Source organism: Penicillium griseofulvum (assembly GCF_001561935.1).
Source record: "Penicillium griseofulvum strain PG3 chromosome Unknown contig_91, whole genome shotgun sequence".
NCBI classification, from domain to species: domain Eukaryota; kingdom Fungi; phylum Ascomycota; class Eurotiomycetes; order Eurotiales; family Aspergillaceae; genus Penicillium; species Penicillium griseofulvum.
Genome location: NW_024467450.1, coordinates 19,511 through 40,236, shown reverse-complemented (window position 1 = coordinate 40,236; position 20,726 = coordinate 19,511). Strand labels below are relative to the sequence as shown.

At 49.3% G+C, this 20,726-nt stretch overlaps 9 protein-coding genes across 9 annotated transcripts; 4 read left to right on the top strand and 5 right to left on the bottom strand.

The window, feature by feature from the left end:
- Positions 1-223: 223 nt before the first annotated feature.
- Positions 224-5,564, top strand: PGRI_063500 (uncharacterized protein; the record flags this gene model as incomplete). Its single annotated transcript, XM_040794064.1, has 4 exons — positions 224-301; positions 363-429; positions 485-658; positions 709-5,564. 4 exons carry the CDS (start codon positions 224-226, stop codon positions 5,562-5,564), a joined length of 5,175 nt encoding a protein of 1,724 aa, XP_040649314.1.
- A 346-nt stretch (positions 5,565-5,910) lies between these two features.
- On the bottom strand, positions 5,911-7,585 carry PGRI_063490 (vacuolar protein sorting-associated protein 26; the record flags this gene model as incomplete). Its single annotated transcript, XM_040794063.1, has 5 exons — positions 5,911-6,137; positions 6,473-6,589; positions 6,706-6,730; positions 6,808-7,280; positions 7,366-7,585. The coding sequence occupies 5 exons, from the start codon at positions 7,583-7,585 to the stop codon at positions 5,911-5,913; spliced, it is 1,062 nt and encodes a 353-aa protein (XP_040649313.1).
- Positions 7,586-9,027: 1,442 nt separating this feature from the next.
- Positions 9,028-9,834, top strand: PGRI_063480 (gluconokinase; the record flags this gene model as incomplete). Its single annotated transcript, XM_040794062.1, has 2 exons — positions 9,028-9,261; positions 9,382-9,834. 2 exons carry the CDS (start codon positions 9,028-9,030, stop codon positions 9,832-9,834), a joined length of 687 nt encoding a protein of 228 aa, XP_040649312.1.
- Positions 9,835-10,307: 473 nt separating this feature from the next.
- Positions 10,308-11,918, bottom strand: PGRI_063470 (uncharacterized protein; the record flags this gene model as incomplete). The annotated part of the gene is made up of 4 exons (XM_040794061.1): positions 10,308-11,399; positions 11,470-11,541; positions 11,595-11,698; positions 11,750-11,918. 4 exons carry the CDS (start codon positions 11,916-11,918, stop codon positions 10,308-10,310), a joined length of 1,437 nt encoding a protein of 478 aa, XP_040649311.1.
- A 1,125-nt stretch (positions 11,919-13,043) lies between these two features.
- Positions 13,044-14,459, top strand: PGRI_063460 (phosphatidylinositol-specific phospholipase C; the record flags this gene model as incomplete). Its single annotated transcript, XM_040794060.1, has 1 exon — positions 13,044-14,459. One exon carries the CDS (start codon positions 13,044-13,046, stop codon positions 14,457-14,459), a length of 1,416 nt encoding a protein of 471 aa, XP_040649310.1.
- A 230-nt stretch (positions 14,460-14,689) lies between these two features.
- On the bottom strand, positions 14,690-15,739 carry PGRI_063450 (mitochondrial 54S ribosomal protein uL10m; the record flags this gene model as incomplete). The annotated part of the gene is made up of 1 exon (XM_040794059.1): positions 14,690-15,739. One exon carries the CDS (start codon positions 15,737-15,739, stop codon positions 14,690-14,692), a length of 1,050 nt encoding a protein of 349 aa, XP_040649309.1.
- Positions 15,740-16,029: 290 nt separating this feature from the next.
- On the top strand, positions 16,030-17,406 carry PGRI_063440 (anthranilate phosphoribosyltransferase; the record flags this gene model as incomplete). The annotated part of the gene is made up of 2 exons (XM_040794058.1): positions 16,030-16,389; positions 16,444-17,406. The coding sequence occupies 2 exons, from the start codon at positions 16,030-16,032 to the stop codon at positions 17,404-17,406; spliced, it is 1,323 nt and encodes a 440-aa protein (XP_040649308.1).
- A 462-nt stretch (positions 17,407-17,868) lies between these two features.
- Positions 17,869-18,179, bottom strand: PGRI_063430 (Rpo12/RPC10 RNA polymerase subunit family protein; the record flags this gene model as incomplete). Its single annotated transcript, XM_040794057.1, has 2 exons — positions 17,869-17,893; positions 17,968-18,179. 2 exons carry the CDS (start codon positions 18,177-18,179, stop codon positions 17,869-17,871), a joined length of 237 nt encoding a protein of 78 aa, XP_040649307.1.
- A 516-nt stretch (positions 18,180-18,695) lies between these two features.
- Positions 18,696-20,581, bottom strand: nar1 (iron-sulfur cluster assembly protein NAR1; the record flags this gene model as incomplete). The annotated part of the gene is made up of 2 exons (XM_040794056.1): positions 18,696-20,402; positions 20,474-20,581. The coding sequence occupies 2 exons, from the start codon at positions 20,579-20,581 to the stop codon at positions 18,696-18,698; spliced, it is 1,815 nt and encodes a 604-aa protein (XP_040649306.1).
- Between the last annotated feature and the right edge of the window lie 145 nt (positions 20,582-20,726).

Here is a 20,726-nt window from a genome sequence, read left to right as displayed (position 1 = left end):
GCCTTGTTGATCCCATCGTGGAATCATTGTAATAAGAGAATCGTGGCCAATTTTTTCCTGCTGCTCATATGAACCCGGTCTAATAGCTCAGATTTACAACTAGACTGGCGTGGAAACACCGATCTATTCAGCTGCGATCGAGAGCTCTTTGTACTGTTGACATCGGGACCTCGGGCATTAGCCGGTGCTGGCCATGCTCTGATACAACAAACCCATATCAGAAATGTCCTCTCAATTCTTGCAGACGGAGATCGCCAATTTGATTCATGAGTCTCGAAGGAAGAACTCCGATTTGCGAAATGTTGGTTATCACTCTCCACCTAGGCATCATCGGTCATGGCACACTAATGAGGAATTGTCAGGCCGCCGAACAATCGTTGAATGAGCTTAAAGCACTACCATCAACGTCTGAGGCTCAGATAGCAGCAGGTAAGCTTTTACGCGGCAACATTTCATCAGTTCCTAGCCGCTAAATCGCCACTAGACCTTGTTCGTAAACCGAATTTTGTCGAGCCATTCATCATTGCGTGCCATACTCGGCATGCGAAGCTTGCTGGCATTGGTGTGATCTGCTTACAGAGACTAATTGCATCCCGCTCATTGCCCTCGAGTCGTTTGAAAGATGTCCTCGGGGGCCTAAAAGAGACAACGAGCTTGAGTAAGTGACCAAATATATCAACACATTTCAACTGCGCTAACTCTTTCTAGGCCTTGATATTCAGCTAAAAATTCTGCAGTCTCTCCCTTCGCTTTTGCAGTTTTATTCCAATGAATTGAGTGGGGAGCTTCTTGCGAACACATTGGAAATATGCGCCACTTTACAGGCAAGCAAAACGATTGCAGTCTCTAGTACTGCCGCGGCTACCCTCCAGCAGCTGGTGGTATCGACATTTGAAAGAGTTTCAAGTGAAGACAATCTTCCTAGAGATGCCAAAATTACTACAACCATCAAAGTCGATGGTCGGTCGCTTGACATCGGCTACTTCGCCTACGATGCACTGCGAGTATTGGATGATCTCTGTCGTCTGATCGATGGCGAGCCACTGCAATTTCTGCGAACACGAACCCTATCCCAGACTTTTGTGCTTGAACTTATCGAGAGTATTCTCCTGAACAGCGGCCGTCTTTTTGTGGGACATCCCGAACTTTCGCAAGTGCTGCGCGTTCGATTATTACCACTAGCCGTCCGTTGCCTATCTGAGAGGTATTCATTCGCTCAAACCGTCCGAGTGGCTCGAATTCTTCTCATTCTTTTGAAGCGTCATATGTCTCTCTTGACTACCGAATGCGAGATGGCATTGAGTCTGATAACCCATCTCGTTGAGCCGGATGGGACAGCGCCTTGGAAACGATTACTCTGCATGGAGGTTTTCCGAGGGCTATACTCTGAGCCGGGTGCCGTGCGGCTAATCTATACTCTGTATGACGGCGAGGAAGGCAGAAAGAACATCCTCCGAGATCACATGGCTGCGCTTGTTCGGCTAGCTTCAGAGAAGCCTTCGTTGATTGGTGTCAGCAATCAATCAACAGTACCTTCACGCGCGGAACACAGAAGATCTACCACAGAGGATACAATAACTCTTGAAACCGGTGGTGTTGCTGGTGTCATTGGGTCAACGGTTCCTCCAGGTGAAACCAAGGTACCTGGAATCAGCACTCAGTGGAGTGTGGTTCGTACGCCATATATCGATCTCCTTGACAAGACAGACCCACCCACACCACCAGACACCTACATTTACAGCCTGGTTCTTAATTGTATCAGTAGCTTTGCCGAAGGGCTCGCGAAATTTATTCTTCCATTGACGGTCCCGGATCTAAAGCAAAGACGCAAGAATCGACTTATGAGTCCCGCCCAAGGGCCTGATTCCGCCAGATCTTCTCAAGACTTTACAGCAGAACCCACTCGAGTGCGGCCTAGCTCGCCATCAAAAAAATCACATGTCCCCATAAATCCTCTTGACTTGCAATCCCATATACAATACTCCGCTATCAAGACCTGTGCGGGGATAATAGAGAACTGTTGGCCTGCTGTCCTAGCGGCTTGTTCCACTTTCTTGCGCGCATCCTTGGATGACGAGTATTACCACAATCTCGTTCGAGCTTTCCAAAAGTTAGCTCATGTGGCGGGTCTTCTAAGATTGGCGGTTCCCCGAGATGCTTTCTTAACGACTCTCGGAAAGGCCGCCACGCCTGCGAGTGCGGGTGGTGCCAAGTCACACAATGTGTCTACCATTAGCTCCCAGCAAAGCGACACACCCCAAAAGAAACGGAGAAGTGCGGATTTGTCAAATGCCAGTTCTTCAACAATGGAGGCTTCAGGAGCAACTGCGGGCGAAGGGCCACCTGTGTCTTTAAGCACGAGGAACCTACTTTGTATGCGTGCTTTGCTTAACCTCGGAATTGCTTTGGGCCCGACATTGGATCAGCCGGCCTGGTCCATTATTTTTGAAACACTTCAATATACTGGACTGGTGATTGGAATGTCCTCAAGCGCGATGGTCAAATCGGCTACTGGGACTGGGGAAAATTCAGTTACCCCAGGAAACGACGTTCCGACAGCTAATCTTGGGACTGAGGTGATTGCAGTCCAGGCAGCTTCTAGCAAAATGCTTGAAAGCACCAGCGATTTCCCAAGTGCATCTTTTGAGGAAATATTATTCGCCTTGTTGAATCTGTCAACATTTACCGAGCAGCGTCGCAACCAAATTGATGCACAGGAAGTATCAGAGGTGCCACGAACGCCACAATCCTTGCAAGGAAGTGGACGCTTACACCAAGGTTCTCGACGTGTATCGCAGACCGTCGGAAAATCGAGAATGCAAGACGAAGAACTCAAATTCGTACTGGAAAAAGGAAACGAACTAGCGAGGGCAAACCTTGGGAGAATGTCTTCGCTTGAAGAACAAGACAGCAAAGCATGGGAGCTGCTGACGCAAAGTCTCATCTCGACCTCCACAAATACTACCGTCAGTCCGAATCTTCGCCTGCAGGCAAGCGCAATTTTGAATTCACTCGTATTCTCAACGATGAAACAAAGGGACGAAGACGACGAGAAAGTCTACAATCAATTGCAAATGAGGAATCTGCAGACATTGAAAGCCCAGGTTTCCTCGCTCTATGCATCAGACATGCACACCTCTAAGTCTTTACCAATAACCGTGATTGAAATTCACGAACAGAGCTTGGAAGTGTTAAACAACATCCTAGAACAATATGCAGAAACTTTCGTGGACGGATGGCACCTCATATTTGATTTGATATCTGGTGTCTTCCAATCTGCTCCGGATCCTGAAACTGGCGATCAGTCTTCCACCCTGATAGAGCGCAGATCATCGGCACTGCCCGCAGGCCCTCGTCTGGTACGTGCTGCTTATAAGTCTTTGCATCTTGTCGCATCCGACTTCCTTTCTCTGCTTCCAGCTCCCTGTCTCTTGAGCCTAGTGAACGCCTTCTCTAGCTTTACATCGCAAACCCAAGATTTCAACATCTCCCTCACCACCACCTCATTTTTCTGGAACGTTTCGGACTTTCTCCAGGGCCAGATTGAACATATCTCAGTTGGCCACGTTGATGCATCTGTAAGCGAAGAAGAGCTAGCCAAATTGGCTCATGACGAGGACCCCTCTGTTTCTCGGAACTCGTTGTGGCTGCTGCTGTTGCTTCGTATCGTTGATATCACAACAGATAGCCGACCTGAGATTCGAAACAGCGCAGTCCATACACTACTGCGCATCTTTGACGCCTACGGGCAGCAGCTTTCCCCCGAAGCATGGCGTCTGTGCCTGAACATGGTCCTCTTTAAGATGGCCGAAGGAATTGAGACCCCTCTGCTCCAATCAAAAAACAATCGGAGCAATGCAAAATCCGATGACTTCACGGCATGGGTGGATACGGCAGTAGTGATGATCAAGGGTTTATCAAATCTTATCACAAATTTCTTCGATACCCTTGTGCGCGATGAGAAGTTTGATCAGTCCTGGGGGCGACTTTTGAAGTACTTGCAAAGTCTAATCGACTTGCACATTTTGGATTTCAGCGAAGCAACCTTTTCAAGCCTCTCGGCGATTCTCCTCCGGGTGCAAAATGGGGGTGAACTTAGCAGCGGTGTTCTTGAGTGTGCTTGGCTTCTTTGGGCAAACGGACACCCCGCTGGCGATGAGCAGATACTCGACTTAGATCAACCTAACCAGGAAGCTGCTTTGGCTTATCTACATGCGTTCCAACAGATCTATCGCCTTTACAAAGACCAGCTGACCACGAAACATATTGAAAATGTCCTTCACCACCTGAGCTTGCTTGTGTGGAACTCGGTCTCCCCGCGGTACTCTCCGGATATCGACCGGCCTTCGGCACTGCAAGAGCTAGTCATTGATTGTATCAAAGTGCTCTGCCTGGAGAAAGAGGACTCCCAGCCAGATATTCTCTTGTGTCTTGCCGAGCTATCCGATTCAGCACTATCAAAATGGAGCCCCGGCAGCGACACTCGAAGACCAGCGTTCGTGGCCTTCTCGAAAAGAACCATCGATCTTGTCAGCTGGTACATTGCCGACTTCGGCATCAAGCAAGACGTCTTTACGAATGGTGCTCTTGCAAACTGCCTCGCACACCTCAGTGCTCTAGTCACGCACAAGTACCTCTGGCAAGGGAAGGACCGCGAGCCGTTCCTATGGCAAAAGGCTACAACAGTATCCCTAAACGTCCTTCAAGTCGCTGTCCCCTACGTGGAAAATCAATACACGAAGACCACCGAGTCCGAAACATCTCAGTTCTGGCAGCGTATCGTCGACATCACAAACGGAATTGTTTCTGCCCATGGCTTCCAAAGCCAACAACTCCCAAACGCACGAATCACCGCAGACGAAACGTTCGACATCCAAGCCTTCACCCGCTTGAAGACCCTCATCCTCCCATCACTCGGAGCAGCAGCAATCCCAGACGCCGTCCGCCGCAACTTCGCCCGCGCTCTCTTCCACTCCTCCTTCATTTACGCCCCCCTCCGCTTCGACCTACCTACCACCAGTCTCGAAGACGCACCCCTACAGGACTTCTACACCGTACGCCCCGGGCGCACCTTCGACCCGCCGCCAACCATGCGTCCAGGAATAGCTTACGTCCTCCTAGACACACTTTTCGAGCTCGCCGCACACTCGCAAGCCAAGACCGAGACAAAAGCCGACGTCCCATCCCCGCAGACTCTGCTCGCCCGCTCGATCTCGCCGTACCTCCTCTTGCGCTGTGCGGTCTCGTTGAAGTCGTACATCGCAGACCAGCCGCTGCGTGGCTTGATGCCCCAGCCCACGCCTGCTCGTAAGGCCCTGCTCCATCTGCTCGTCCGCATGGTCGAACTGAAGAGTGAGCCATCGGCTATCCCGGATCCCCCTTCACTGAAGACTGTCTCAGTTCTCGAGGCTGGAGATGCGGAACATCATTATCGGAAACATCTCGAGTGGATTTATCCGTTGGCTGTTCGTGCTGTGCAGGTCGCTGGTAAAGAACGTGATGATGGGCAGATTCTCCAGGCATTGGGGAAGGTGTTGCAGGAAATTGGTCGGTTTGAGTATTAGAACTAAGACTTGGATTGGATGAAGTTGGCCGGCTGCGTGTGTATCATGGCGATTAATGCATTGTTTTTCTTCATACTCTAGATCTTCAAGATTCTCCGTTTCAATATATCTTACAATTTGAATCTAAGGTTCGATTTGAAATGGGTCTTGGCACGAATGTAGACAGAGTAATGTATACTACAGAGTGATATCGTCACAGCCGTGAGATAGAATCAACGGATACAAAAGGAATAGTGAGTAGTAGAGGGGAAAATCGAGAGCAGAGACAAGAGGCGGGTATAGAAGAACAGATCCGCAGGTACCAAGAGTAAGAAAGACGCGAGCGATAATAATAGAATAAAATAGTCTATGCTGCGGGCGCGGGAACAGGCTGAGGCTCCTGCCGAGGCGGCGCGGCTTCTCTGCCGGGTCCAGCGGTAGCAGAACCTGGTGGAAGAGCGGGCTGCTGACGCTGTTGCTCGAGGAGCATCTGCTGCTGGATCTGCTGTTGCTGTGCGATCTGTGCGTTCGGGGCGATCTCGGGGGCTTGGCGGTAGAGTGCAATTTCGGATTGTTTGAAGTAACGGCGGGCATCTGTTGTTGGGTTAGTTTAGAATTAACATTGAGATAGGCCAATGATGTATCAGAAATGGGAAGAGTGTATGGTAAATTATATGAGTGGAGTTGTTATGCCAGAAAGGGTTTAGTGTGGGGTGTGTCGGGTTTTGGGGGGTTTCGGATGCAAAGTCGGCAACAAAATGATGCAACACGGGCCGACTTGGATGGTTGTATTGGGTAACTTCAATTGCCGACGGTTATTGCATCATTTTGCCTGTCTCTGCACCCCGCATTCTGGCATGCGTCATGGTCTGATTTGGGGATTGCCAAGGATGGTGAAAAAAACAGAGGATGGGTTAATTAGAACATACCTTCATCAATCAGTACAAGACTGAGATAGTACCTTGTCGAGTACTTCTTGTTAACGTCGCGGAATGTCGGCGTCAAGTCAAATCCACCAAGGAATAGACGGATCGGAATGGTTTCACCTGTGGACAGTTAGCTATGCTCAACATTACCCCAAGGTTGTCAATCATTGCGGGGATCATTAAACCCCGGACTGATGGCCGTGGATGGGATCCGAAGTTTCGAGGTGTTCACTAACCTCTCGATGGCGAACCATCCATAATCTGCATGCAAGTTAGCATTCTTATGGTCTGCATTTCATGCTCGGAATCACATCAAGTGTGTTCGATAAACCACATACCTCAAAGCGCACCAAAGTCTCACTCTCGTTATATTGGTTTGGCGGGGATCCCGTTGTCTCCCGTCGAATGATAGACAATTCCATATGCTTGATCTTGAGCCGTACGAGCAAGAAATAGATCCGACCGACAATCACATCCTTGAGATGATACTTGGATTTGGAGTATTCGAATTCGATATGTAGGCAGTCCTCGATACCGACGTCCATCTTGATGGGGCTGTTATTCTCAGGTGGCATGCGGTACGAGTAAACCCACAAGTCCTTTTCCCGAATGACGTCCGCCATGCGCCGCGAGACGGTCACCCGGACAAAGTAGCGCAGCTTGACGTTGATGCCATTGTAAGACTCGTATTGCTTTTCGACGTTCTTGAAATTGAAGGGGAAGGTCTGCGGGTGAAGCAGCTCGCCGGGCGCGGCGAGCTCCTGAACCAGAGAAAGGAATTCATAATGGTTGCCTCGATCGTAGAACATCTCTGTATTCCGAAATCGAAAGGTGTCAGCGGCCAATCTGTGATGGCGAATTCAGCTGGGAGAGGCTGAATAGCAGGTCCAACGCACCAATCGTGCCAATAAATTGCACCTTGATCCCCGTGTGTTCCAGTCGCTTGCCATCCTTCGGTCTGATGGTCACGGCACCCTTAACGGACTCGCCGTCCATGTACAGAGGGACCCGCTCGCGGCGGCCCTTGTCGAGCTTGACGTCAACGGTCTGGCGCTCATCGAGGTCTTCGAGGACCACATCGATGTCGACCGGGGTGGAGAAGAAGAGCGAAGCCATAGTGGAGGTAATTGAGGCTGCAGCTATCGAGGTCCGAACCAATAAGTCGGAGCTTTGATGATCTGGAGCTGTCGTGGTGGCCTGGAGATGGGCTTATGTAATACCGCCTCCGCGCCCCACCCCCATGGACTGATAGTTATTCAGTTCATCGAAGTGATTGTATAAGACCTGAACGAATATCTATATACGCTATTTGATACTCTATTCATATTTAGCTTTACTTGAACTTGGTCCCCTCTCAGTGTTTGTGTTTGTTCTGGAATATTTAAAGTAATGTCTGATCTACAGTTATCCGGTTGGACCTTGGGCTCCGTGGGCTCTTCAGACATGTCAGATCCACTGACAGGAGAAGATTGGAGTTGAAGCATGTCTTCGCTGTCCTTCAAGCGTCCAAACACAAATGAGCCATACGGATCCGAGCCCAACACACCCTCTAATCTTCAAACAAACACGAGCATCGGATATGTCGGAATCCGCTTCCCGTCATAGCCAACTGCCCTCGTGACCATAAGGAAATGAGCAGAAAATGGTCTCCTCCAAGCAAGGATCCGGTTCATTTACCCCGCCGGAAGTTCACTTCTTCCCCGGATTTGACGTGGAATCACTCTGTAGTCCGTCCATCATGCCTACCAGGCACACCTAGGTATAGTCGGTGTGACTGTAGGGAATCACCATGCATATTCCCTGATCATGTTGTCGTGTCTGCTGTGTCATGTCTATTTTGTCCTATCGGATGAGACTATATTTCCCGGAATGTTTGTGTCCCCTGTGTTTCAGGGGATTATTGACAGCCCGTATACGGAGTAAATATGTACAATCTTTACAGTGGATCTGCAAATCTCCCAGATTGTGGGGTTTCTCGGTGTCGAGTTACTCGGGTTGTTCGGCACGGAATATTAGAGAGAGATAAATAATGTATTGGATCAATTCAACCATACAACAGTAGACTCAAAAATAAAGGAAATAACTAAGGACCCAAACTGGCGGTGTCTTTTCTTAGCGTGGGGGTTAGTGTAATACCGAATACCGTGACATCATGAAGGTATCTGGGGATATTTTGAAAGTATTTTGTCGTCAATAGAGAGTTGATAGGTCAAAGTATAAAGAAAAGAGAGTTGTACATATATTTTCTTCACCGGGTATAGCCAAAAGAAGATATATATCCAAGATGTATATATGTCCAAAATATAAACCTGCATGAAATCTTCCCCCCACTCGGCTTCTGAATGTTTTTAAATCCGACCCACTAAGTACAAGATATAAATACTTAAAAGTAAGCTGTTCTGGATAAATTCTTGTAAATTTTGACTTATTAGAAAACACTTTTTCCCGTGTATCACTGCAGCGTCATACCTCCACCCCGACCCAAGTTATTTATACTGGAAAATCCAAGGAATTTTCCCTTTCTCAAAAAAAAACCCCCCATCTTTCCTCTCTACAATATGCTTTCCGCAGGGGAACGACCCCAGCCTTCCCACGCTTCCACCAAAGATTCCACCGTGAGCAAGGCGCGCATCATGCCGGACCTTGCCACCAACGGAAGCAACGGAGCAACATCCTCCTCCTCACAAATACAACATATCTGGGTCGTGACCGGTCCCGCAGGATGTGGAAAGAGCACCGTCGGCAACGTCCTACGCACTGAACTAGGCATTCCATTCCTAGAAGGCGACGATGTAAGTAACCCCAAGTACACAAGTACCCCAAGGCACCAGGCACCCAACCACACCCAATTGCGCCCAATCTCTAGTAACCCGAAAGCCTCGTATACACACATGTGACTAACAAACCCCCAGTTCCACCCCACCGCAAACAAAGACAAAATGGGCAAAGGCATACCACTCACAGACGAGGACCGCTGGGACTGGCTGATCTCGCTTCGACAAGCGGCAATCGACGCGCTCTCCCCCTCAGAAACCAACAACTTCCACCCACCTTCCGGCGTGGTAGTAGCCTGCTCCGCACTGAAGCAGAAGTACCGTGATGTCATGCGCGTCGCTGCATACGGCTCGTCCTTGGTGCAGATCCACTTCGTCTACCTCAAGCTCAGTGAGGCGGTCTTGTTGCAGCGCGTCACACAGCGCCAATCACACTACATGAAGAGCAGTATGGTGCAGTCGCAGCTTGCTGTGCTTGAGGAGCCCATGGGTGAGTGGGATGCTATCACTGTCAATGTTGAGGGTACGATGGAGGACGTGCAGCGCAATGTTATTGAGGCTGTTACCGAGAAGCTTGCGGAGTATAAGTGATCTATCTTTCTGCCTTTCTATGGATGGGACTGAGGTCACGTTATGTACTTGGGATTGTCGGCGATGGTACATTGCCCATGTGAGTTGCGAAAATGGGTATCTATGCATGGAGGATTTAGCATTTTGTTTCTTCTCTGGTTTTGTTCCTCCCAATGGCGTTTGGTGTTTTGGCCGGTTTGGCTATGTCACCGGTCTGTTTTAGATCTGGCGTTTTTGAAGCTCGCATCTCGAGCTTCTATTTCGTGTGTTTGATATACTGCCTGGCTTGGCAGGCTTCGCGATATCCTTTGCTCGTTGTGAATTTCCCAATCAATTGACCTGTCTATATCTTTTCCATCTTTTCTTTTCATCTATGTATTACGCAGCTCAATCTATTATATATTTGAGCTAGCAACTAGATAAACTAAGCATGAAGCGTCTTAGATGTACCCAAAAATTGGTATTATTTAGATATAACTTGGTGGCTAGTCTATTTACTTAAGATTTAGAAGCATAAGCTCGGGCGACTCAACCAGCTCCTTAACCCTGTTACCCATCCTCGCCATTGTCGCACCATCAACGACACGGTGGTCTGCACTCCAACTGAAGTTAACCATATCCCCGCGTGTAATCTGTCCGTCCTCATCAAAGACCGGCACAGCTCTAGTCTTACCCACGCCGAGAATAGCCACCTCTGACGACACAATCACCGGAGACACATATGTACCTCCGATATTGCCGATATTCGACACAGTGATAGTGCCACCACTGAGATCAGCGGGGGTCAACTTGCCGCTCTGGCCAAGGGCACTGAGCCGCGAAACCTCAGCGGCAATGTCGAAGATCGAGCGGCTGGCGACGTCCTTGATGTTCGGAACAATCAGACCATTGGGCGTGTCCATAGCAATTCCGATATTGTGCTTGGCACGCATGACTAGCTTGGGCTTTGCGGGGTCGGAGGTATCGACTTTTGAGTTGAGGATTGGGAACTCAGTCAGAGCCTGTGAGACGGCCTTGACGACGAAGGGGAGGAAAGTGATTTTGGTAGGATCGCGTTTGTCGCTGGCGAGCTTCTTGCGGATGGCAGAGATGCCATTGACTTTGAGCTCGTCTGCGTAGAGGAAGTGAGGGATGTTCAGGGATTTGGTCATTGTCTTGAACATCTGTGATTGCATCGGGGTCAGGTTGACAATTGACTCTGCTTGTCGTGTGTCTGGTGACACTGTGACTGGCGCCGGCATTGATGCTGGAACTGATGGAGAATCTCTCTCTGCTACGAACTTCAGTACATCTTCTTTCATCACCCGTCCGTCTTTGCCGGTTCCGTTGACGTGGAGGATGTCCACGCCGTGGCTCTTCAATAGCCCGCGTACTGCGGGAACGGCAAGGGATGCATGCTTTGACTTGGGTGTCTCATCTACAATTTTGGTAGGAGGAGGAGGAGGAGTTAATAGAGTGGACTCCGCTGCTTGAGTTGCAGGTGTGATCTCAGCGGCTGGAGTAGGTTCCGATGGCGCGGCCCTTGATTCGTGCGGTGGGTTATCATCGGGGTATTTCCCATCTGCAACTTCGATGTCGCAGAGTGCCTATGGAGGCCTGTCAGTATAATAATTCTAGTGTGTATATTAGGTGGACAAGAGTGAAGGTAGCACACACCCTTCCTGTAGGCACTGTATCATCTGTCTCAAAATGTAATTTCTTGATAACACCCTCATATCTCGAAGTAATCTGGGTTCATTAGCCACAAGCCAAATTAGGGGAACAAAGAAGGTGGAACTTACATCATCGACAGCCTTATCCGACTGATATTGGCACAAAGGCTTCCATTCCTCAACATGAGCCCCTTCTTCCACGTACCATTGAATGATCTGGACCTCAGTGATGCCTAGTAATTGTAAGTAAATAAATCGAAAAATGATATAGGACTATAAGTTACCCTCTCCAACATCCTTTAGAACTTGTGATTTAATCCCCCATAGCAGAGAGCTGGCATGGAATTTCCGGGACAAGAGCGGAGGTAGGGTGGAGCGAATGCGGAGGTGATTCTGGGGTAGACAAGGCCTGATGTTACGGGCAGTGAGTCTCCCGCTGCGGGTGAAACTCATGATAGAAGAACAAGGTGATAGAGACAGATTCAAGAGATGTTTTCTTTCGAAATTCCTGAAGAAAAAGGGAGCATTGTGTCTATTTTATTTGGCACTCGATCGACTATTCTGCCCGCACGCCGACGCTAACCGATGCTACCCACGTGATCTCCCCGCATCTACGCAAGTATGGGGGAGATATAGTCTCTTCTCTCTTATTTCAAAGGCAGTTCTTGTTTTATAAACATATAAAGTATCAATTGGAAAGTGCCAAGCAAATGAATATTCCATATAGAAAAGGTTATACTACATGGAAAGTCGTTTTTGTAAATAAAGCGTTTTCTCGCCATTTTTTGCACTGTCTAGTACCTATAAAACCGAGGGAGAGAAATATATCAAAGACATCAAAACGGAATATCTGACACGACCACCTAGAACACAAAAAAAGATCATTGAAAAGAACACAAGGTCGACTAAGTATAGTTAGGGCTAGAGGTCATCCATGGATGCACCATGATGACATTATATACAACCTCCCAAGGCTAGTTCCTCGTTTCCTCACATTTCCCTTTTGCAATCGACTACACTTGCACACTTTTGATTTATCCACTTCAAGAGTTGTTTCATTTTCTTCTCACCATGTATTCATCAATCTACACGTCCCCATATAGCGGAAGCTCTCAAGAGGATAATGGTACTGATACTACTCAAGATTATGTTCACTCAGACATTTCCCCCGGAGCTATCAAATCCGCAGACTAGGTATTGGGGATAATATAAGGCAGTTGATTCTTCAGTCAGTTGTCTTTCCATTCCTTATCTTGACTTGAAGATGTTGGAATTGACCTGCTGAATCTCATTGGTAACGACGCCCACGCGCAATGCCCACGTGTGAGGACAGGATCTCGCTTCTCTCCGAGAACAAAAATGGGGCTGATCTCGTTGTCGCTCACTTGCCTCGGAAAATTTCCATTTGTTTTACGTGCCAAGAACGAGGACTCCCCTATCGGAGATCGTCCGCTGATCTCTAGTGGAGGGGTAATCCACTCCGATCTCAGTTCTCCAGGCACCCAATTTCGATCCATATTAAGACAAACTGGGACTTGCACTGATTTCAATTACAACCCTACACATTGTCAATTCACCATGGTTGCCGAATACCTCACTCTCCGCAACAACACCTCCACTCCAATCGCCCTGAAGCGCATTGAGCGCTTCTCGGCACCTGAGAAAGATGGGTTCAATGCCTTCAGCACAATGGCCAGAAACTTCACCCAGGTCTTGACCAACCAAACCCGCAACGACGCTGTCTCTTCCATCGAACAGGATAGCCACCACTTCGAGGAGAAGGATGTTGATATTCACCTGGAGCCATTCGCAACCAAGAAGACCGAGCTACGCTCCTTTATCCACTCTGATAAAGAGCGCATGCGTCTGATCTTCGAGGCCGAAGGCCAGAAATACCAAATCCAAGCCCCTGTCCCAACAGCAGAGTCCGCGACAATGAAGGCACTAAGCGAGAACCCCAAACACCGCTTCACCGGTGTTTTCGTGGTTCCAGCATCCTTCCTAACAATCTTCTCGTCCGCGCACCTGAACGCCTGGATGCACGAGCTCCGCGACGACACCCTTCTCTCCGCTCTCTCGATCCCAGGAACGCACAACTCGCCCACATGCCACATCGCGCCGCCCTCGGTGCGCTGCCAGGCCGTCAGCCCGAAAGAGCAGCTCGAGAACGGTGTGCGGTTCTTTGATATCCGTGTGCAACCGCAGTACCCGGACGACGCAGCGCGTGACGAGCTGATCCTCGTACACAGCGTCTTCCCCATCTCGCTGACGGGAAACAAGTACTTCCGCGACCTGATGCGTGAAGTCGACGGTTTCCTCGAACGCAACCCGTCCGAGACGCTGATCATCTCTGTTAAGCGAGAGGGTACCGGTAACGCGACTGACGAGCAGCTCTCGCGGATCCTGCACGACCACTACGCTAAGGAGGGTAGTCGTTGGTGGGTGCGGCCCAAGATCCCGACTCTGGGAGAGGCGCGTGGCAAGGTTGTTCTTATGCGCCGTTTCAACTTGCAGGAGAAATTGAAGCACGAGCATGGTGGGAATGGATGGGGCATTGATGCTGCTGCATGGGCGGATAATACCCCCAATGCTACGTGTCCCAGTGGCCAGCTCTGCATTCAGGATTTCTATGAGGTGCTGGAGAGTATGAATATCGAGAAGAAGATCAAGTTCGTCTCGGAGCAGATTGATCGGGCTAGCTGCTGTCGCTATCCGTTTGGTGTCCAGGCTGATATGCATGCTACCAAGGCTTTCCCATTTTACGTCAATTTCTTGAGTGCCAGTAACTTCTGGAAGACTGATACTTGGCCCGAGAAGGTTGCTGCTAAGGTTAACCCGGCTGTTGTGGATTATATCTGTCGCCGAGGCAAAGAAAATGATGCGGACTGCTCGACAGGTATTCTTGTTACGGACTGGGTTGGTTTGAATGGTGATTGGGATCTTGTGCGCTGTATTGTGGGCATGAATGCCAAACTGCGTATGAGGCAGAATTAGGCAGTGAACAAACTTCGGGAGGAAACTTGTCTTTTAGGCGCGGTCTGTATTTTGCTTCACATATACAGGGAACACAATGATTCATGAGTTAAACACAAAAATATGATGCACCAAAGTTGATTTCTTGCAAGTATACATTGATCCTGAAGTAGGAAGTCGGGGTCTTAAGGACGAAACGCAGAATATGATCTATTATACAGGAAAATGAATCAGAATTGACCATGACCAAATTAGGACGATTCGCTCTTGTCGCCCTCCGGTCCCTTCTCCTCTTCTTCCAAAACACTCCGGCGGCTCTCCAAGGTGAAGTAGATGCTCTTGCCAGCTCCCTCCAGAGTGGTTGCAACGCTAGAGCTCATGCTCTGCAAGGCAGTGACAAGCTGGGAACGAAGACCGTCCATGCCACCCTCGATGCTGCCGACCCACTTAGTCTGATCGATATCAAACACCTGGTTGTCCACACGGGCTGCCAGCATGTTAATCTTGCTGAGACCGTTCTGAACGATGGGCTCATAGTATTCCGGGTTCGCCTTGCGGGTAGGGGCCTTGAAGCCGGATTCCTTGGGGACAAGGATTGACAACGCGGCTTTCATGTGTTCAGGCGAGACGGTGGGGATAGAAAGGACAGCAACAGGGCCGACGAGCAGAGGAGAAAGCTCGTGCATGCCCTTCATGTTCTTCACTGCGGCGTGGGCAGTGCGTGACAAATCGTGTGTCAAAGCTGGGTCATCCTTGGAGCCGGAGACCGCAGGGAGCTCGGCGGAGGTTTGTGTCACGGGGTCAATTGCGCTTGGGGGCTTTCCTGAACCCAGGGAAGCCTCGCTGGGCCGGAAATACTCGACGATGCGCAAAGCTACTTCGAAGATGCTCGTTTGGATGGTCTGGATCTTAATGTAAGGAGCGAGGGCGGGCGCTGTCCGGCCTTCAGCGGCAATCTTCTCATCCACTTTTTGCAGGGCAATGGTTAGTTCTCGTCGGATGGCGGCCCATTCCATGGACTTGAGGTTGTTGTGTTGGAACAGCACGATGAGAGGAGATGTGCGGAGAAGGGAGGTGTATGACCGTAAGAGCTGCGACCGGCGGTACTCGGGATTGCGGTGCGAAGGTGGCTGAGTAGGAGGGTATCGTGATACCGGAGCTGTTGAACGTGTCATCTGCTCAATTGAAGCAGCTGGCGTGATTGCCGGGGCCGCAGCACTGGATGCGCTCCTGGTAATTCGGAGTTCATATTGGCATCGAGGGATTTGTTGAAGCGACGAGATTCTTAACCGAGGTGGCATTGTGAATGTTTGATGTGATTGGTAAATTTACCAATGCCCAAATAATTCAAAAAGGTGATATACACAGGTCAAGGCAAGTAAAGACAGCCCCCGGGAAATGCAAAGCGTGATATTTTTTGGTCCCTAAAAGGGTAAAGCGTGTTTAAGGCGGTGAGATATTTTGCCGACTATATAGTTCTCCCATTGAGTCACTTTGCATAATATTTACAGGTATCTTTATTAAGCTTGTGGAACATCATTAGGATCGCCGGGGTATTGTGAACATATACTGGCTTACAAACATTTCAATTATGGCAACACCCATATCGTCTCCTTCTCAGCGACCTGAGCCCATTTCGATCGCCCCGCTCCTCCAGCGACTCGCCTACCCCGCGGCTGCTGGCATTCGTGTCAGCGCACAGGATCTCCCCGCTGTGACTGCAGAGGAGATTGCTTCTGCCTTTGCACTGATTTTCGAGGATCGACTATCTCAAATCCAGACTGCCGCCCTCCTCACATTGCTCCACTCAACTGGCAAGGATAGGCAGGCTGATGTGATTGCGAAATGTTCTCAATGCATGCGAGATGCTGCTTGCCAGGTTGAGAAAGGTCCGCTTAAGAAGATTATCAAGTCTCGTACTCTGAGAACAGGAAATTATCACGGTGGATTGGTACGACCTCATCCATTTTATCGCTGAGTTATATTGACAAGGCACAATGTCTAGTGTGATATTGTTGGAACCGGAGGAGACTCCCATTCGACCTTTAACATTTCAACCTCCTCCTCGATCATTGCATCTCCTCTTCTCTTGACTGCCAAACATGGCAACCGTGCTCAAACATCCACCTCTGGGGCCGCCGACGTCCTCAATGCTATTCAGCCAGTGCCGCCCAAAATCGCAGCTATCACCGCCGAGAATCTGGCCCAAGTCTACGAGAAAACCAACTATTCTTTCTTGTTCGCTCCCAATTTCCACCCGGGAATGATGCATTCCAACCCTGTCCGCAGGGGTCTTGGCCTCCGAACGATTTTCAACCTGATGGGCCCTTTGGCAAATCCCGTTGATTGGGCACTGGAAGCACGTGTAGTTGGCGTAGCATACCAGAGCCTTGGTCCAGTATTTGCCGAGGCTTTCAAGCAAAGCGGAGCGAAGAAAGCTATGATTGTTTGTGGCGAAGAGGATATGGATGAAATTAGCTGCGCTGGAAAGACAAACTGCTGGAGACTCTCTGAGTACCCAAACCCTGCATACAGACCAGAAGACGATGCAGATGACTCATCTGAAGAGGATACCGACAATCCTCGTACACTCGTCAAACTCGATACTTTCCAGCTCCAGCCGTCGGACTTTGGCCTCTCTAGCCACCCTCTTAGTGAGGTTGGCGGAGGTAAACTGCCCAAGCAAAACGCGGCAAAGCTGATGAGCATACTTCGGAACGAGCTTCCACGGGATGACCCCATCCTGGAGTTTGTTCTCATGAATGTGGCTGGTCTGCTTGTTACCTCTGGCATTTGCGAGGCCGATACCAGCAACATGGGACCGGGCGATGACGGACAGGTCATCACGGAACGTGGCCCTGGCGGTGGCCGCTGGAAAGAAGGCGTGCGTCGCGCACGCTGGGCAATCGAGAGCGGACAGTCTCTGAAAAACCTTGAGCAATTCATTGAAGTAACTAACCAGCTTTAAAGTAGAATATTGCAGTGACTAGTTTTGTAGGCCTGGATTTAGTGTGATATGGCCATTTCGGGTTCAAGGAAATTTCGGGTTCGAGTTATGTATGGGTTCACCTTGTGGGCATTGGTGTACGTTTAGATAATGGATATTTCGGGTAATTGAGTCCAACACTCTATGAATAAATGCCTTTAATTTTTTTGAAAACAACTATAATTGTTCCTTAAATAAAGGCCGAAGCCTGCCCCCTCCCAGGCCCAGGCTTGGACTAGGACTAGAGGACATGGCGAGAACATCGTATATGGGTCTTGTAGACTGAGACCATAGAAAAACTGGTTTGCGTAATTCAACCCCAAAGCGCCATTGTATGCATAATTCGTCAAAAATAAAGTCTTCAACTAAAGGAACTCAGGCTGATTCCGCTTGAGCCCATCACAACCTGCAAAGGTCCGATTCATGTTTGGGCAGATGAAACGTTTACCGAGCCTGGAACTGAACCATACTATTATGAAGCAAAAACAAATCAGCCCATGTCTTGCGCATATCGCAGGATAATTCCAGGAAAGAAAATCTTACCGCTTGGTTCGCTCCTTGTACAGCACACGGTGACCGCAGTCCTTGCAGCGGATCTGGTCGCCACGCTTCAGGGGAACACGAGCAGAGCACTCGCCACATAGGTAGGTGACTGAGGGGCTGTCGATGGCCATGGCATTGCCGAAACCTCCGCCTTGGGTGTCGAAGTTGTTCTGGGCGCCCGTCGAGGGGACCTGGTAGGCTTCGCGAGACATTGTTTGGGATTGAGTGTGGTGGTGAAGTGATTATTTTGCGCGGGAGAGTTGTTCGTGTCGGGTGGGAGGATGAGAATTGTGAGATGGAAACTGGTTCTATGCCAAGATACTTCAATTCTTTTTCTTTCTGGAGCCCGCGATTTTAGGTGCTTAGTCACCCATGGATGGATTTGACATATTAGTCATCGCGTCCAGGCCCGATCTGGAAGTATAAAAATATCTATCTGGTTTTTTTTTTTATGAAATTTGCAGTTTTGAGCTTCGTTAATATCATTCAATGTTGATTGTAGAAGGTATTGAGACCATTTTTCTATGTATCTATCGTGTCATAAGCTTAAAACAATTCAGCACCTCATGTATCGTCGATCGTGACTTCAAAAATGAAAATGTGGTATATCTCCCAAAAATGTGCAAGTAGAATCAACACCGGCGCCATGCAAATGAAGTAAATAAGAGACTACGAAGAAGACCATGTCAAGGGTGGATTTCGCAGAAGCGAAGAGAAGTAGACAAAAGTTACCAACCACCACCAATCTTCCCCGCAAGCTCCACAACCCGACTCGTATCATTAGCAGGTGTTTGATCCTTGCCAACATCACTTTCTACCTTGCGGTAGGTAGTGTAGACGAGCTTAGAGAGCGGAATGTCCATGTATTCTGACCAGCGCCGCAAGCTTTCATGAATTTTAGCCTCCTTGTCAGCCAATGAAGACAGCTGAGACTGAGTCTGCACTTCACACTCGGACTCAGAATCCATGGAAAAATAAGCCTCGTCGACGCGAGCAAGCCACGCGCGCTGCTCATGAGGTGATGGCTTCATAGATGTATCCAGCGTCTCTCCTTGGGAAGGCCCAATGGTTTCTCTAGCGTCCTCAACTCGGATTTGGCCACCGCCATTCGTGCACCCACCAGGACAGGCCATGACCTCCACGTATGCGTAGTCTGATCCTGAGCTACTTGTGGACACGGCGTTGCGAGATATAGGCTGGCGCCGACCTGCGGCGGGTCTGGCGGCTGGTTTTGCGCCGGGAAGCCTCGAAACGCGTGCGGGCTTGAGCTTCCGGACAAGGTTTTGAATATTCCGGAAACCATAATAGCGAGCTGCTTTCAAAATGGGTTGACCCTCTTGAGACATGAGCACATACTCGACGACATCGACATTGCGTCCGCGGTTGATCACAAGTTCGCTGCCTGGATTGCGAGCTTGGAAATTCGTGAGAACGTGATGTAGGTAGCCCCCAGAAGTACCTGTAGCAAGTGATTGTTCCGCCCCAGAGCGTTTGAAGGAAAGAAAGGAATTAAGGGCTCTTTCAGGCAAGGATGGGGTGAAAGACGAAGGCAGAGGCTGCAAAGGCAGCTTTGGCAGTGATAATCCTCGAGATGAAGCCAGAGATAGAAGCTCACGAGCAGTGATAACACAGTCTACGTCACGAACAGGCTGTGTCTCAGAGCTCGTGGAATCCCCCTGTCGCCAGGAGACATCTGTGAGTTCTTCACGACTAGCTTCTAGCTTCTTGTCAAAGCAGGGCATGACTGCCAAATGCCAAACCCGAGAAGGATGGACCCCGAGAGACTTGCTTAAAACTGTTTTGAGGAACGTCCCCGAAAGAGCCTGCGGGGACTTGAGTCGAGAAAGATGTGGAAGGATAAAAGGGTGAGTCTTCTCAGCATAACAAATCCATCCAGGACATGCTGATGATAAAATAGGTCGCTTGGGGAGAGAGTCCTCCGACTGGTTAGCCGTTGACGAGTTCGCTGAGCTGAGAGAGTCCGAAACTTCGTCTGCAGTGAGTACTAGCACAGCCTCTCGCATGGCATTGGTATCGACAACCCATGTAAACCCATTTCCGTATTTACCCCCACTTCGCAAGCCCTGCGGACCACTAAGTAGTTGGTTGATCATGTACCCCGCTTCTTTCTCTGAAATCCCATAGGTTGTTGCCAAACTTGCCCTGACTTGCGGGCTGACACTGGCCACGAAGATCTTACCCTCTCCAGAGTCCTTAGTATTATTGACTACCACTCCATGGTCCTCATGCGCCAAGGGAATCTCCGGATGAGCGTCAAGTGTATTGAGAACCTCGGCGTGAGATTGGAGTGATATCAACACTGCTTCGGCAGATGTAACACAACCAGAGCAAGCGAGGCAGTCTGTCAAAGAAATCTGTGCGGGGGGTAGATTCTCGGGCTCGACTTTGTCTTCCGTAGTTACTTCATAGGCGCCCTATAATTAGAAAGTCAGTAGAAGAAACTCTAATAGTACATATCCCCATCAAGATCAATAAAAGGACATACTTCTTGATTCTTTGTATCTTTCTGTGGTAGAGTTTCAACTGGTTTGATACACGCGACCCCCGGCGAAATGAAATCATTCAGATCGTCTGCTGACAGGATCGCGCTCATTGTGGCGGGAACTGCTTTGGATGGCCGTGGTTAAATTGAAAGAAATGACCTATATTTGGCTGATTTGATTGCATATAATCAGAATAAAGACTTCGAATTAAAATAGTTCTGTAAGAAGGCGACAAGCCAACGGCGTTGCATGCTT